This window comes from Sardina pilchardus, chromosome 5 (genome assembly GCF_963854185.1).
Source record: "Sardina pilchardus chromosome 5, fSarPil1.1, whole genome shotgun sequence".
Taxonomy (NCBI): Eukaryota; Metazoa; Chordata; class Actinopteri; order Clupeiformes; family Clupeidae; genus Sardina; species Sardina pilchardus.
Window position 1 is genome coordinate 32,427,746 of NC_084998.1, and position 18,177 is coordinate 32,445,922.

General features: G+C 47.1%; 1 protein-coding gene across 1 annotated transcript; it reads right to left on the minus strand.

Annotated features, from left to right (window-relative positions):
- Window positions 1-183: 183 nt before the first annotated feature.
- On the minus strand, window positions 184-18,177 carry zgc:77151 (uncharacterized protein LOC337153 homolog). The gene is made up of 10 exons (XM_062537279.1): window positions 17,691-18,177; window positions 14,523-14,783; window positions 12,243-12,411; window positions 10,995-11,225; window positions 10,091-10,203; window positions 7,891-8,038; window positions 7,369-7,421; window positions 6,441-6,538; window positions 3,647-3,788; window positions 184-3,027 (listed from the first exon to the last, which is right to left on the minus strand). The coding sequence occupies exons 1-10, from the start codon at window positions 17,724-17,726 to the stop codon at window positions 853-855; spliced, it is 3,426 nt and encodes a 1,141-aa protein (XP_062393263.1). The 5' UTR covers window positions 17,727-18,177; the 3' UTR covers window positions 184-852.

Genomic DNA, 18,177 nt, shown 5'->3' on the forward strand with positions numbered 1-18,177 from the left:
GCAACAACAACAACCATAACAATAATGACCAAAAGGCACTACTGTAGTTGGGCAGACCACTCCAACCTGGAAGGGACTGAAAACACAGATTCAGATAAATAAAAAAAGAACAAAGAAAAAGAAAAACAAAATGTGGAGCAAAATGGCACTAGTCTTTCATCTGTACACCACACACACACACACACACACACACACACCACACCAATCACAAGTTCTCTCTCTCACACACACACACACACACATTCACACAGGTTCAGGCACAAAGGCAATTGTAGAGTTCTATCAGCACCAGTACAGCTGACACGAAGGTGTGTGTGTACCTTCCCACACGCTGAATGAGAGGAGTTCAGTAGGAATAGATGACAACATAAGCGCACACACACCAGCGCACACACACACACATGCGCTGGCCAAAACAATACCAATACTGTTCCAAAACTAAAGGGAAAAAAAAAAAATGAAGAATGCTTTCGTGTGAAGCATCTGGAACGGTTTTAGTGTTCTTGGAGTCGCATGATCCCTTGTCAGACAAACGGAGTACTGTTGAACAGAAAGTCCATCTCATCCTGAAGTACTGTTCTTCCCGTTTTGCCCACAGGCCAGGTAGTGCAGGAAAGAGAGCAACACCTGTGTCCACAGGTAAGGTAGTGCGGGAAAGAGAGCAACACCTGTGTCTGTGTCTCCCTCACATATGACACGTGGAGGAAATGACCTCACAAAGAGAGCACATGGAGGAAATGACGGATAAGGCGTTTGTTGACGTACAGCATCTGTGTGATGGTGTGGTGTAGAGTAGGAGTGATTATTTCAGCTGTTTATTATCCGTTTGTGTGTTTGTGTGTGTGTGTTTGTTTAACTCAGGAGAGTGCTGGCGACAGGGTTGCAGTGGCTATGGGGAGGGGAGTCGGGCAGAATGAGTGAAATGAAGGAACCCACCGCATCTCCCTCCCCATTGGTCAGGGCTCTGTCGTCATGGTCACCATCTGACACCCCATTGGTCAGTGCCATGTGGTCATCTTTAATGTCTGTCTTACCATTGGCCAGTGTCATTTCATAAGCCTGAGCGTCTGGCTCCCCATTGGCCAGCTTCCTGTGGCTGCCCTGGGCATCTGAATCCCCATTGGCCAGCACATTGTGGTCACCAAGCGTGTCTAGCTTCCCATTGGGCAGCTCAACATAGTCCTGAGTATCTAGTACCCTATTGGCCAGCTGTGTGTGGTCACCTTTGCCATGTTTCATCTGTTTGCTGGTGACCTCCACGAGGCTCTCGCCACCAAGCCCTGCGTCCAGTGTTCCGTCCGCCCCGCCACTTCCTGCCTCCGCACCCTCACTTCCTGCCTCCGCACCCCTACTTCCTGCCTCCACACCCCCACTTCCTGCCCCACTCAGGGGGCAGTCCAGCTCAGGTGCAGTACTGCGCTCCTCCACCGTGGGGCAGACTGCAGCTAGGGGAACCCCCAGCCCTGCTGCCCCATTCTCCTGCTCTATAGTGGGGCTGCCTCCAGGCCTGCAGGCGGCGCTGTTGACTCCAGCTAGGGGAACCCCCAGGCCTGCTGCCTCTTTCTGCTCCTCCACCGCGGGGCTGTCTCCAGGCCTGCAGAGGGCGCTGTTGGAGGTGGTGGCTGGTCGTGGGAGCGTGTCCATGGGTTCGGCGGCAGCGTCGGGGCCCTTGGCGGTCAGGCGGCGGCTCTCCCTGAGGAGCGCTCGGACGCGGCAGGGCAGGCTGAGGTCGGCCGGCTGGTCCTGGAACAGCGGGAAGCGGAACACGCCGCCGTTGGGCTTCAGCGGGAGGCCGTCCGCGTCCAGCCGCGGTTGCTTGGCAGCAGGAGACCACGACGGGCCGTCGTCCATGCTGTCGTGTTCCAGGGACGGATCCGCGTCGTCTCCCGCTGACCTCTTGAGTCCACCCCGCCTGCTGAGATTCAGCGGCTCCGCCTGCGTCACCATGGCTACGGCGGGGGAGGTGGAGGTGGAGGTGGAGGTGGAGGAGGAGGACGAGGCAGGCGTTGCCCGTGGCGACTCCAGGTCCTGCGTGAGCGCCTCGCTCAGCCTCTTGGTGAAGCTGTGCACGCAGTCCGAGCCGAGGCTCCCGCGCATCAGCACCTGACGCACCTGCACGCTGCAGTCCAGCTCCAACGGAAGGATCCGGAGAGGAGGCAGCGGAGACTGCGACCGCACCGCCCCACATCCTCCTCCTCCTCCTCCTCCTCCTCCACCCTGAGTGTCCAGGCTGCTCGGAGCTCCCTGGCTCCCCGGCTCTGCGGCCCCTGAGTGCTGGGGAGGGGGGTGGGGGTCCGTGAGAGGCCCAGCCAGGGTGGAGGCCACGGGGCTCGGCAGGGCAGGAAGCCTGGTGTGCGGGCGCAGCGGGGACTGGAGGTGCATGCTGGGCACAGGGGTGGAGAGAGGGACGCCCGATGCCAGGGTGCCCAGGCCCAGACGGGTACGGAAAAGGTCCAGCGGGCACAGGCCCCTGGTTGGGCTGAAGACGGCCGGAGAGGCACTGCTGCCCACACCACCGGTGCCAACCACCACAGCCGCAGCAGCAGGGGTGAAACCCTGAGAGAGACCATTGCACTGGGGCACGGGGGGGACTGGCTCTCTGGGTGATGCTTGGGAGAGACCACTGAACCTGGGTGTAGGGGGAGCCAGATCCTGAGGCTCCAGCTTCAACTCCTCCGGCTGGGCTGGAGGGGCAGGAAGAGGGGTGGAGGGCAGGCGGGAGGGGGCGAGGGTGGGGGTGGGGGTGGAGGTGGAGGTGGGGGAGCAGGACACGGGGGTGTGGACCTGAGTGTGGAGGGGGGAGCTGTGGTTCTGCTTCTGGGGGAGAGTGAGATGAGCAGGAGTAAGAGCAGGGGCAGGGGGACCCTGAGGAGGAAGGGGAGATAGCGCCCCCTGGCTGAGAGGAGGTTTGGCCTGCAGGGGGGGCCGGCCCTGGTTGGCCCTGGCCGCCAGGACTTTCCGTCGGCCTGGTGGACGTCCTCGACCGCGCCGGACCACCACCAAACCGTCAGCCGTTACCACCCGCGGCTGAGATACGGAGACAAGCACCGAATTAACACTCATCCACACACCAACACAAAGACAATCACCTAATTAACAATCATCGACACACCAACACCGAGACGAGCACCAAATTAACACTCATCCACATACCAACAATGTAGGAGAGAGAACATGTTGAAATGTACAGTTTACACAGCAGACTGTTAGACAATAGCTGATGAAGAGCATTGTAGAGAGCATTGTAAACCTTATAGAGAGCATTGTAAACCAAAACAGAAGATGATAAACATTTCATTTCAGTGAGCATTTCTACATATTACTATATTATAACATTATTATGTCACCAGATCATTGGAATTTAATTAAAACCGGACACGGACACTACAGACGCCATTTTCGTTATCATAATCATTTCAAGCAGCTGCACACCACAACAGCTTCCTCAGCTGCAACCCAGTAAATCCAGTGGCTTCAGAGAAGCTCCAACTCCCCCTAGTGGTGTGGAGGGTGATTGTCTTTTGACCAGGGCCAACTTCAGACCTCTTGTTTACATCCATATATCTTCTCCTGAAGGTATTTTACAACACACATGGAGCAATAGAGTGTGTAATGTGCACAAAAGAAAGGACTGTAAGACACTTACTGGAGGAGTGACTCCATTCGTCTTCTGCCTCTTGAGGTGGAGGGGAGGGCGCCCCCTCATGGGCTTGATGGGAACCACAGTCTCCTGGGTCTTCAGGGGTTTGGAGCCGCTGTTCATGAACTGCTCATAGGGCAGCATGAGCCTGAGGACAGAGGCAGATACAGGGAGGTGAGGATTTACCCCCACACAGGGCAGATACAGGGAGGTGAGGATTTACCCCCACTTGGGGCAGATACAGGGAGGTGAAGTGAGGATTTACCCCCACACGGGGCAGATACAGGGAGGTGAGGATTTACCCCCACATGGGGCAGATACAGGGAGGTGAAGTGAGGATTTACCCCCACACGGGGCAGATACAGGGAAACAGGAGGAGAGGGTGGGATGGATTCACCGCTGTGTGTCTGTGCATTGGGCTGCAATGGATCTGATGCGTGTTTGTGTCAGATGAGAGCCAGATCAATTTCCATTTCATCTGGTCTGTAGGTGACTTATGGCCAGTTTCACCTACGCGGATTAAGTTTTTTTAATTTTCTTTTATCAAAAAACACATTCAAATGTTCCTTTTCTTGTTCTTCTTTTAGTCTGGTACTAAACCTCATGCTAGACCTAATGGTAAACCGGCCCTTAGTGACTAAATACACACACTTTTCACATGGGTCTCTGATGATGATGATAACATGCATCAGTTTTCACAAGCATAGCATAACGCTAGTAAGACATTTGTGTATTACGCTAACATTGACATGCAGCAGTTGTGGCCATCTTGCATAATATATCTTGACTGCATGTGTTACACCCCCAGGGCAGACCCCCAGGGAACTTCCTCAGTGGGCAGATATCCCTGAAGAGAGGTGCAGTACCTCCTACTCACAAAGCCATGACCAGCAACTCCCTTACAGTACGAGGAGTAAGCTTCTCATATCAGTGAGCCCACTGCAGAGGGCTTTTCAGTTGAAATGACGTGAATGCCTCTGTTTACTGAGTGAGTTTGGTCTCATACAGCTAATCGCATTACACTGTTGAGGTTACCATGGTGACACATGACTGAAATTCCTGTTTAGCGCAAGCCTACAGCCTCACAGGCTTACTGTAGGTAGTGCAATACTGAAATGAGCCCACACACACACACACACCACACACACACCACACACACACACACACACACACACACACACACACACACACACACACACACACACACACACACACACACACACACACACACACACACGGTTAGTGCAATACTGAAATGAGCCTACAGACACAGACACACACACACACACACACACACACACACACACACACACACACACATACACACACACACACACACACACACACACACACACACACACACACACACACACACACGGTTAGTGCAATACTGAAATGAGCCTACAGACACAGACACACACACACACACACACACACACACACACACACACACACACACATACACACACACACACACACACACACACACACCTCTTTGTGCAGTTTCACCATCTCAGTGAGGGAAACAAAATGTGTTGAAGGAACATAAAGTAACATGAGGTAAGTCTTGCCAAGTTTTTTTCACTTTACCAATATCACTGACTCAGTGTGTGTATTGTCAGTGTGGATGGCCTGGGGGTGTTTCTGAATTGACTTGCACAATGTATCCCTCATTTGAACACTGTCAAGTTGTGGTTGATTTTATTGCCTTCAACCCACCTTCAATTACAGCAGGTGACCTTTTCCAAAGACATTTTCAATTGTTTCATTTCAGTAGTTTCTGATTGCATTATTAACCAGTGAAAAAACAATACATTTAAATAGAGGGATATTCCGATCGCATTATGGAAGTACATTGCCAACATACACGTTTACATCTTTACGGCACTAAAACAACCTATTTTGTTTTTGCAGAATTTTGTAACATCTACAAAAGCTGGCAGCTGTTTGGCAGCACACGCCCTAGTGTCTGGGAGATGTGACGTGGGCGTGATTAAGTCATTAATCAAACTGTTGCATGCTAAGGGACACATGAATGGAATCCTCTAGAAGCAACATATGTAAACACTGCAGCTGAAACACTGTCTAAGATTAATAGCCGGATTATAGCTGTCGATGTGACAGATCAGTGTGAATGTGGTCAGTGTTTTTGTGTAAAGCTGGGAACGAACCTCCTGATCTTTTCAGTCACACTAGATAGGAGTGAGATTGAGTAGAACTAACCTACAGACGGAGCCTGCTACGATTGGGAGTCAGTTATGAGCGCAACAAGCTGTTGGCTGTGTGAAATGTCATAATTGCAACCGTAGCAACCATTGAAGGGACTGGTCAAGATAATATTAAACATTCCTGACTGAATCTGTATTGTGTCAACAATAGAAAGAATCGCAAAAGATTCAAATCTGTCACCCAAATACCCATAACGATTCCTGACGCAACTGAACACCGTGACTACCGGTGACTCCCTCAGATTTCCCAGGACTGTCACCAGAGTTCAGTCCTCTCAGAATGGGAGGTGTGGAGGTGTGGAGGTGTAGAGGTGTGGAGGTGTGGAGGTGTGGAGGTGTGGGAGGTGTGGAGGTGTGGAGGTGTGGAGGTGTGGAGGTGTGGAGGTATGGAGGTATGGAGGTGTGGAGGTGTGGAGGTGTGGGAGGTGTGGAGGTGTGGAGGTGTGGAGGTGTGGAGGTGTAGAGGTGTGGAGGTGTGGAGGTGTGGAGGTGTGGGAGGTGTGGAGGTGTGGAGGTGTAGAGGTGTGGAGGTGTGGAGGTGTGTCCGGGGGCCGGCCGCGTGCTGGACTCACCTCTCGTAGTGTCTCCGTGTGCAGGTGGCCGCGCTGGTGCTCCCTGGACTCCCGCCCAGCTCGTTATACACCGTCTTCCACATCCGCTGGGTCGTCACCTGGACACACACACACACACACACACACACACACTTTTACTTCACTGAACACAACGTCTTACAGACACACAGCTGGTCTGCCAGAGTGTAGTCCTTTTTAAAAGAACCGAACTTGAACGTCCACTAAAAGGGGACCAGAAAGTGGGCCAAAATAAAAGGGACTCGGTTAATTTTGTGTTCACATTGGGAGTTCATTTGAAAGAGGACTTAAAGAGTTAAATCAGGACTCAGGACTCAGCACTCAGTGATTCCTTCTCTGGGGGTCTCAGACCTCACTGCAGTGGATTAAGGAATATGCAGTTGATCATGTTTTGTTATAAGTCTAACGATAATAAAACATTTTGTTAATGACCGGCCTGCCTTCTCTTTTGGCAATGGCAAGTCAAGGGGGATGAAACAGGCTACAATCCAAAAGGTGAAAGAGAACCCGGTGCTTTGTGTTCACAATACTACTGTATGTTGAGACTACTACTGAGGTGAGGCCATCTACTGAGATCGCTTGGAGGGATCAGAGTCATGAGTGATGCTGAGTCATCGATCTGAGTTTATTTAAAAGGCTGTAAGGGACCAAGTGTGAAAACACCCAGAGAGAGAGGGAGTGAGCAAGTGAGCGAGCGAGAGAGAGAGAGAGATATTGACAGAGATCGAGAGACAGGTGATTCTGTATTTTTTGTTTTTCTTATATTTCTTTGCTGTGTGTGTGGTTTTCAGAACGTGTGATTTGTTTTTGTCTGGTTAATGTTGGTATCTGGTGTGTGTGTGTGTGGTGCATGTGTGTGTGTGTGTGTGCGTGTGTGTGTGTGTGTATGTGGCCACTTCTGCTGACTCACGTTTTCATAGCCTCCCAGCCTCTTGACCACGGAATACATGAGGAAGAGGTCAACTGTGGGACACAAGACAGAGAGAGCCATGAGGGAAAGAGCTCCCATGTCAATATCAGAACACATTAAATACAGTACATGATCAGAGCACAACCAAATGGGAACAACTGAACCCCGCCATCCTGCCGCACAGAGATTTCCTAAAGGCGTTGATAGGTGGGCGACTTTTTGAGCAACCTTGCTGGACAACCACATAATCAGATCCACGTGTTGTAATTGTATTTGTACAGCCGAGTTTCGTCATGTGCTTTCTTCAGTGTGCATGGGCTGAGACGTGTCTGTGCAAATAAAAGTGAACTGATGCACAGTGCAGCCCCCCCCCACTCTCCTTGACCTGACTCTTCAGGACAGCGCTCTATAGTAATGTACTCACTCTCCTTGACCTGACTCTTCAGGACAGCGCTCTATAGTAATGTACTCACTCTCCTTGACCTGACTCTTCAGGACAGCGCGCTATAGGAATGTACTCACTCTTCTTGAAGCCCAGGTTGGGCACCTTGCTGATGGGTGATCCCTGGCGCTCCATGAAGCTGAAGAGCTGATCCAGGAACAGCTGCTCCTCCGGGTGATGCAGCCAGCCCCCGGCCCACTGCAGCTCTGCACTGCCCAGCACGTTCTCCTGCAGGGGAGACAACATGTCAACAACAACAACCACATGTCAACAACAACTTGTTGTCAACAACAACAACCACCACAACAACAACTTGCATACAGTATATAGCGCTTTATCTCCGCACTGCCCAGCACGTCCTGCTGCAGGGAAGTCAACATGTAAACAACAACAACATGTCAACAACAACAACAACAACAACAACAACCAGCATTTCTATAGTGCTTTATCAAAGCACCAAGAGCACTTTACAGTGAAGGGGGAACCTCATTAACCACCATCATCACCATCACACAACACAGACTGTTATACACAGCAAGTTTTCCTGCACCACACTACAATACACGCTGCACTGTATTACACCCGTCAGTAGCACTTCAGCAACCGTAACGTGGAGAGTTAGCCTACAGAGACTTTACAGATGGTCTGTTCAAACTCAAGTTCAGTCCTAACAATTTAGGTTGAGCAACTACAGATCATCACCTTAACCAACTCACAAAACATCACCCTAATATCTAAGTATATTTACTGTTTTGATCCTGTGAGGGAAATTCTGTCTCTGCATTTATCCCAATTTGTGAATTAGTGAAACCCACACAGCGAAGCGAAGCACACACTAACCCGGAGCAGTGAGCTGCCTGCTACAGCAGCGCTTGGGGAGCAGTGAGGGGTTAGGTGCCTTGCTCAAGTGTGTGTGTCTGTGTGTGTGTGTGTGTGTGTGTGTGTGTGTGTGTGTGTGTGTGTGTGTGTGTGTGTGTGTGTGTGTGTTTGTGTGTGTGAGGGGTTAGGTGCCTTGCTCTAGTGTGTGTGTGGGTGTGTGTGTGTGTGAGGGATTAGGTGCCTTGCTCAAGTGTATATGTGTGTGTGTGTGTGTGTGTGTATAAGGGGTTAGGTGCCTTGCTGTAGTGTGTGTGTGTGTGTGTGTGTGTGTGAGGGGTTAGGTGCCTTGCTCTAGTGTGTGTGTGTGTGTGTGTGTGTGTGTGTGAGGGGTCAGGTGCCTTGCTCAAGTGTGTGTGTGTGTGTGTGTGTGAGGGGTTAGGTGCCTTGCTCAAGGGCACTTCAGGCGTGGATGTGGGCATGGGAGAGCAGTGTTCAACCATATTGAATGCATCATAACGATCACACCAGCACTTCTCCATTGACTTGCATTGCTATTTAAGCAGCAGCAGTAAAGGCACAAGGTGGCATCAAGAGAGGCGGTCCAGCGCTAACGGCTTAGCATGCTAACTGTAGTGCACATCTGGGCATTATCCCAGAGCACAGGAGGTTCGAACATTGCGTCAAATCCTCATTTTAGAATATCTTAAATAAACTAACTGCTCAAGGCCACTGTAAGGGAGTGTGTCTATGATTAAGGGCGTGTGTGTGTCTGTGATTAGGGGTGTGTGTCCGTATAGCATTTCTCTCTGGCTGGAGAGGAGAGCACTGGCAGCATGCAGGGGCTGAGCAACAACGACAGCAACACCAGCAGCCTTTCAGCACAGCTCAGACAGTTCTCACCACAAGCACACAAGCTCTCACTATCAGCCACGGCGAAAAGGCAGAGCAAGCTTCACAAGAAATAGAAATAAATACTGTAAATAAATAAAACAACAAGACACAGGGTAGGTGCAGTAGATCCTCTTCTTGTGAAGTCACTCTTTTCGTCAATGGGAATAATTGAAACAAGAACAAAACAAAAAGGACCCTGAGAGTCTGAAAAAATGTGTCACTCAGCTATACAGCCACTTGGCCTACAGTACATGCCGACACTGAGCCGTCACATGCTTCTTCATTTCCTCTATTCTACAGTCAGATGGAGAAGTGTGATTGGACAATACACTATTCTATAGTCACAGATGGAGAAGTGTGATTGGTCAATGCTCTATTCTATAGTTACAGGAGACGTGTGATTGGACATTACTCTATAGTCACACATGGAGACGTGTGATTGGAAAATACTCCATTCTACAGTCACAGGAGACGTGTGATTGGACAATACTCTATTATACAGTCACAGGAGAAGTGTGATTGGACAATACTATATTCTACAGTCACAGGAGAAGTGTGATTGGACATTACGTTCATCCGCTCCATCCACGACTCGGACTGCTGACTGGTTGGCTGCTCGGGCACTTTGGGATATCGGCCTCGACGCTTGCGAGGCCTTCCTTTCAAACGGATGGAGGAGAATCCTGCAGTACAGACAGACAGAGAGAGAGGGAGGGAGGGAGAGAGAATATTTCAAGTTGTACAACTACACTCATAAGGAAGACACTCACCACACAGAAACACATATATGGATGCAGACACACTTACTTCATACTGAAAGAACCCACATCCTCCTCACACTCATACACAAACACATGCGCGTACACATACACACACACACACACACACACAGACACCAACAGTACATGAATATGCATATTTGTACTTCCCTATGCATTAAGAAGAGTGACCAAGCTTATAATATGCTTCTTCTATGTGTTTTCTAGCATCACTGTGCATGCTTTGGCAACACAATGTCTAGATGGCTCTTCTGGTGCATGGCTCAGTGGCGTACCACACAGAGACCTCACACTCACGTACACATCTATCTATCTATCTATCTGTAGCACATTTGAGCATTGAAAAAGCATCAGAGAAACCTAATTCATGTTTCAAAAGAATTCAACAGCATATTTCCATTTTCTGCACACCTTGTGGTCACTCATCAGTATTTCTGTTGCTATGGGTGAGCTTAGCTAACTGCTCCCAATGCTGTGGCCCTGATGTGGTCCTGGTCTGGCCCGGCCCAAATATAGCCCTAATGTGGCCCGATGTGGTCCTGGTCTGGCCCTGATATAGCCCTGATATGGCCCTGATGTGGTCCTGGTCTGGCCCTGATGTGGTCCTGGTATGGCCCTGATGTGGTCCTGGTCTGGCCCTGATGTGGCCCTGGCGCGGCCCTGGCGTGGCCCTGGCGCGGCCCTGGCGTCCTCACCGAGCTGTGTGAGGATGCAGGCGTTGGCGTGGAGCGTGGGGTGGTTGAAGGTGTCCCTGCAGTAGAGCACGCGGGCGCTCTGCTGCACCATGCGGATCTCCTCCAGGGTCTTGATGTGGGGGTCCTGCAGCCGCCGCCAGCCCCCCAGCTCCTGCACACGCTTCTGCATCGAGCGGTAGCGGCAGTACTGGGGGTAGCTCAGGACACGCACACACGAGCCCTCACCCACACCTGAGAGCGAGCGAGAGAGAGAGAGAGAGAGAGAGAGAGTAAATGAGTAAATAAGTGAGTGAATTGGTAAAAATCTGGTGATACGATACATACACAATTTAATATATTGCAATACTGTGCATAAGGATATATAATGTGGTTTAATATATTGCAATACTGTACATACGGCTATATATTACGATTTCTTAAATCTAATTTTAGAATAACTGATATTACAAAGAGGAAAAGTTTACTTTAAACTTCTCAGTTTACTAGGATCCTGCTTTACAGACAGATTGTCATTTTTCCTTTTAAAAGGAAAAATGACAATCTGTCTAAATCTATAACAAAATAAGTAAAGGAGCTTGCATGTAAACTATCAATAAAAAAAGGGTTTGTTTTGGAAAATTTATACAGTTTGGCAAAATAAAACAAGTTGTGAAACTCAGGTGTATCAATTCTTTCTCACATCGCTACTACCAAGCACACCTCAGCACCTTTCTGAGGGAAAACACAAACAAACCACAACAATGACAGAACTGGTTTTGCTGCAAGTGACCATTAAACAAATCCATGAGCAGATTCTTGAATAACTTGTTGTGCAAGAACAAAACTAGTGTACTTGTTGAAATGCATGCATGCCGATCATTATGAAGTTCATCAATACTCAGGGTATTGTGACGGAGGAAGTACAGTAGGAGTCATTTTTGTGAGACCGAGTGCTCTGATGAGTAAAAAAGCGCTAGATGAAATGTAGATCAATATTTCATGACAACAGACAACTATTTATTATTTGCTTATTTATTTCAAGATATTGTTAGTGTTCACTCTCAAAGATATTATCATTATTATATTTTTGACAAATAACAATTCTGACTGGTCTGGACTACTGGAAACTAATTTGAAGAGAGCCACTCTGGATGCTAAGAGACCACTCTGATATATTCACAAAGTCAGTCAAATGTATTAAAAATCAAGCAAACCAATCACACAGACACACACATACACACACACACACACACGCGCACGCACGCGTACCTTGTGCGTCCTCCTTTGGCTGTGGGGAGTCTGTGAGGGAGGAAGTGGTTTGACCCAGGCGGTCATCTTGCCCGCCGCCTCCTCTCCACACAGGAGGCTCAGCGCAGGCCCACTTGGCCAGGTCGTCCACCCGCACCACGATCCTCTTGGACACCGCCAGCACCTCATCCTGGAGCAGAGACAACGCACACATCAACACTCCTGCTGGAGCATTTGCCCAAAATATCTAATTGCAATGTTCCTGACCAATATTGTGACTGCAATTTGATATGCAATCAATTAAAAAATCTTTTTTTAAAGTAAATCTTCAGTTGAATATTCACTACATATGCCATTTAAAAGGGATTCTGAAATATTGCTTCTTCTCAAGAGAGGCAGCATTTCTGTTTGCCTTGTTGTGCTGCCCATTCATCACACTACTGCCGATGGGGCTTTTATAATGTCCGTCATATGACCTCAGGAAATAGCGTTTTCTATTAAAGATCGATTTATCTTCCAACCTTAAAATCAACACACACACACACACAAACACACACACACACACACACGCCTGGAATGTAAACTCCTCAAACAGCTTTAATAAACGAGGTCAAAAGAGCCAGAGGCCAGCAGCTCCAAACACACACTAGCAACGAGTATAACTACACACACTAGCACACACTGCAACTTATTACTGTAAATCAGACAAACTCTGATTCAACTAAGCACAGAGAATGTGCCTTTAATGTAAAAGTCATCATACACGACATTTGGTCATGACTGGCAACATTGCATACAACATTAATGTGGGGACACGGGTTTAAAATGAAACATATGCTCTTTATCCACAGCAGCTTTTGTGTTCAAATGTGAGCATTATCAAACAAAATGATATTATTTGGAGCCAGTGCACTCCATGTTCCAGTGCTCTCTCCTCTGTCTTTGTCAGTGTCACTCTGAAAATGTGCTCAATTCTACTTCCGTTCCAACGTCAGGTTGCACACATGCCAGTGAGTCATGCGAAATAAAGCTCTTTATCACATATGCAGTTGTGCAACGCCAGATCAAGTTTCCATTAAGAAGGAAGTTCATGAGTTGCCATAGCACAGCGCAGCACTCCTACAGACTAGTGTCGCTCTAGCATGATAGTTGTGACTATCAACAGTATAAAACACCCCACCCCAGGGTTCACACACACACACACACACACACATTCCTTCAAAAGGTTTCATAAAACACACCAGCTTATCTGACATTTACAAAGCACTCCCTAATATCTGACTTGTACAGACCTCATGAGCATGTGAGGATGTCTGTCCATGTTTTCCAGTCACATGTTGAGGAAGCATATTGAGCATAAAACTGCCATATTAGGGAGGGGGAAAAATAACAGTGATTTCCACATAGGTCATTCAAGGAAATGAACAGAGATTCAGGCTGGGAACATTTCACTGTTGATTTCCTTGAACATTTTGAGAGTGTCAAATATTAAATCTATTTGTTTTGTTTTGCTTCTCTTATCTTCCAAATCTTAAACATCCTGTCTCATGCCTGAATTCAGACACAGTGCTTAACAACTTCCAACCCCTGAATCAAGCAAAATCACAACACACGCTTAAAACACTAAAACACCGCAACAGCAGAGTCCAGGGAGCTTCAGCAACACAGCCAGGGGCTCCTCCTAATGGCCCACAGCACCAGCCATTCAGTGCAGAACTCAGTCTCAGGCGCAGGAGCCTCATGTCTCATGGGGCAGGTACAGTATGGGCGGAGCATGGGGTGTTGTGAACCAGCACTAGGTGCAGCAGCCCAGAGACGGTGGGGCATGTTGCGCCTGTAAAGTGACCAGGGCTGCGTCTCCATTATATTACAATGGGAAGCAATTAGAGATGGTTATGGAATGTGCACTGCCCGCCTAAAGGTCTGCAAAGAACTTCAGTGAATAAGTAACCCAAATATCTTTAAAATTAGACACAGACAAAATGAAACACACTCAGTTCAAAGAAGATGGTATGCAATAGCTGGTGAAAGTAAACACACACACCTGAAAAATGTCTATCTTCATTCCAAACAATGGAGACAGACAAAATAAATGTGCCATCTCCATTACTCTGTTCAACCCATAGTCATTCTTTCCTCAGTGGATATATTAAACAAAATCAAAAGAACACATCAGTCATTACCACTGTCTGCCCACACACACACACACACACACACACACACTCACACACTCACACACTCACACACTCACACACTCACACACTCACACACTCACACACTCACACACTCACACACACTCACCTCTCCGTGGTCCCTGGTCCTGCCCTTGGGGGTGTCCTCCGGTAGGAAGTAGAGTCTGGAGCTGGCCAGCAGGTGGCGCTGCTTCTGGTCCTCCCACAGCAGAGTGACCTCGGCGATGCACACGGGCTCCTGGGGGCCGCAGCGCACAAAGTAGAACCCCCCCAACTTCCAGACCGGGCCGGGGCAGCCCGTCTCCAGACGCGAGCTCACCGATTTGTAGAAGGCGAACGAGCCCCTCGAGCAGCTGGGAGCGCCTTCCCACTACAGGGCAACGGCCAGGCAGGAGGAGACAAGACGAGACAAGACCACGAGGAGGAGGAGGAGGAGGAGGAGGAGGAGGAGGAGGAGGAGAGAACAGGCAAAGAGGAGGAGAGGAATATGAAAGAAAAACAAATCAATGAAAATATAGAAGAACACTGAAGAATAAAACAAAATAAAGAAGATTATAAGAGCAGGGCTGTGACGAAACAGCAGCACAGATAAATACATATCTAAGTGACAGGCTACGCCTTTAAATAGTCATGATGACAAACTGCTAGCCCCTGCTAAAGAAGACACTGTTTTAGAGTGAGTGAGTGTCTGTGTGTGTGTGTGTGTGTATGTGTGTGTGACAGTGTGAGTGTAAGTGTGCGTGTGTGTGTGTGTGTGTGTGTGTGTGTGCAGAGGTGTGTTTCTGTGCCCAAGTAAAGCATTGTTTGTGTAAATGTTTTGCATTTTCAACTGACAATTTAGAACTGAAATAGGGAACAAGACAACCATGAATATAATAGAACATGTATACGAGAGCCTGATACCAAATTATATTTAAAAATCTGAATACAGAAATAACCTCCAACTTTGTTATTCAAAATATTCCTAGCCTTGATATTCAAAAATGTAGCTTTGTATTTAAGGCAAAGGCCTGAGACAATATACTGAGCTATAATTTCTTCTGTCGGCCTGTTCTTTTCCTGTCTCAGACTAACAATAGCTGGAAGTGCTTTTATTTCAGCTGGTGACTTTTAGCCTGTGTCACCCCGAGTTTTAAAAATATAAACTATTACACTGTTACATCTCATCAGCCTGGATGGTATACTTTGAAACAAGACACAAAAGCACATTCATACGCACAAGCACACAGAGACATAGCCTGTCCACTAAACAAACACACACACACACACACACAATGTAAAGTACCCGTTTGATCAGTCGGTAAAACACACTACTCAAATCAGCTCAATGTTTCTAGCCAACCACAAAAATTAACAGCAGTGGAGGCCTAAGCTGATCTACTTCCAAAACAGGAATGACGCGAACACATATTTTAAAGAACATTCTGTTTATAGAGTTATCACACTGGTCACCCTTCAACAATCTGGAAAACAGCATTCACCTTGGAATATGACATGTTAGGAAACACATTCCAATGCATTAATCTACTTAGTAAAGCATAGGAATTGTGTTCATGGGAGAAAAAAAAATATTATATAGGCTATTATATATTACATTTTGATATTGAATTATTGCCATTTCAGTAGGCTATTGCTTTGGGTTTGTGTGTGTGTGTGTGTGTGTGTGTGTGTGTGGCGAGAGAGAGGATTAGTGTGTAAGGGTGTGGCCCATACCCAAAGTTAGTAATATTATTTCTTCATAACATGGCCAATAATCAACCATTTGCTCTGTTGTATTTGGTAGCAGAGCTCAGGGGTAACGCTGGGTGAGTGCAGAACAGTTTACTTGATATTTCCAAACTTAGGCCCAAAACACGGCCGCAATGACTGGTGTTCTCATAGCTTCCCATGTGGAAAAGTTGAAATAATCTTTACATCCCCCACTTGCAAAAAGCCCCTCCCCCTTCAGCTTGCGGCAAAGCAAATCCACACGTCGATTGGCCGACTAGCGGTGAAAAGTATCCCGGATCAATCTACAGACAGTAGGCTACAGACACAAAATGAGTTAGACTATATTATTCGATGTAATGTAGCTCTTCTTAGGAAACAGAGGCGTTTTAATGCTGAATGCGATAAACTGGCCTTCGTGGCTTTGTCTAAACCAGATTACCATGAACAAAGCAATGTGTAGCCCAATTTATTTTACAGTTTTGACCTTGGTGCTGACTATACTAGGATTTTTTTGCTAACCTATATTTCAATCAATGGGCAAGAAAAGTTAATCATGACCATGGGGGCGGCCGAAATGTAAAATCGTTGTAGGGAACGATGGCAAAAATATACATATATATATTTTATAATTTCCGAACACTGAACTGGCCATATTGAACGTAGCTCCATACATCGGATCTGAGCATTAAAGGGAGTCAAAGCGAGTCATTCTAGAAGCTTGCCCAACCAGTGTTACAAAATAACAAAAATGATATCTGAATCCAGGCGCAGGAAAGTAACACTGTAGCTTTTTGTAGCGTTTCAATGGACAACGACGTCAACTGTTGATGATTACCACGAGTCAAAATAAAATAGGCAACAAAAATATAGGAATTCAGCCATTGCGAGCTTCAACTCTTCATTAACAGCGATATCAATCGATTTGCTTCCACGACATTAGGATTTTTTATTGGGCTACAGTGTCACTAACCATAACCCTGTGGTTTAGGATATCATTGTCATCAGTTTAAGGAATTGGTCAAGCTCTCCTCAATGTTGCTTGGACACCAACTATTTCTAGCATTTTGTGTTAACGTTTGCATACATGAGGAACATAGCCTACTATTTTTGAAAAGCAAGTGGGGAATACGTGGGGGTTGGGGCAGAGTGAGCCTAACTTAGCGTAAGGTATTCGACACGACGCACAAAGAAATTAATTATTAACTGATATCGAAATATTGAAGATGTATTTCTTAATTACTTAACATCACACAACTGATATTACGCAGACGTGTCAAAAATATTGGCTTGATTGAGATATAAGACCAGTGTGCCATTCGCAAATGCATGTTGCAACTTAGCCAACTCAAACTTGGCGTAGCCTAATATTTCAGAAAGTCTTGTTAGCCTGACAACTTTCAATACAGTGTCTTAAATTTAAACTGTGTCGAAATCACAGGCAAATTTACAGCGATTTAAATATTAAACAACGTCCTCTCATACTTGCAATCGATTAGTATTATCATTCTGACACAATATAAAATTACAAAATTATTTCATAGAAAAATAAAGTTAGTATTGGAGTTACCTGTAGCCCATTCTGCTCCATTGCTGCCTTATACATTCCCCTATTCCCCGTTGGTACCTCCTAGACCTATCATGTTTCACAGCCGGGTACTCACCGGCACACAAACAAATGCTCCAGGAGAAAAGCCTTCGTTTTTTGTGAAAAATAGGACAGGATTTAGGTGTGGCCAAAGTCAGTTTGCAAAAGTACAGCTCACTGTTCGTGCATGCCAACATTGCATGATTAAAATAATAAGCTAGGCCGACGCATTAATATCGCATGCCCTTGGTGGAAGATTGGGTTGATAGCAATTCACGGTTAAGCCGTTTAACTTCCTCATTATTTTTAAAGCATGTCATTGAATCAATCTAAAGTAGCTTTATTAGGCTACAGGCCTAATGCATATAAAAACACAGCTAGGTTGCAACGTGCGCAAATAATGCTCACAAAATGTTATCCAGAAATATCTCGATTCCGTTGATCTTGCTTACAGGATATTGAATAATAT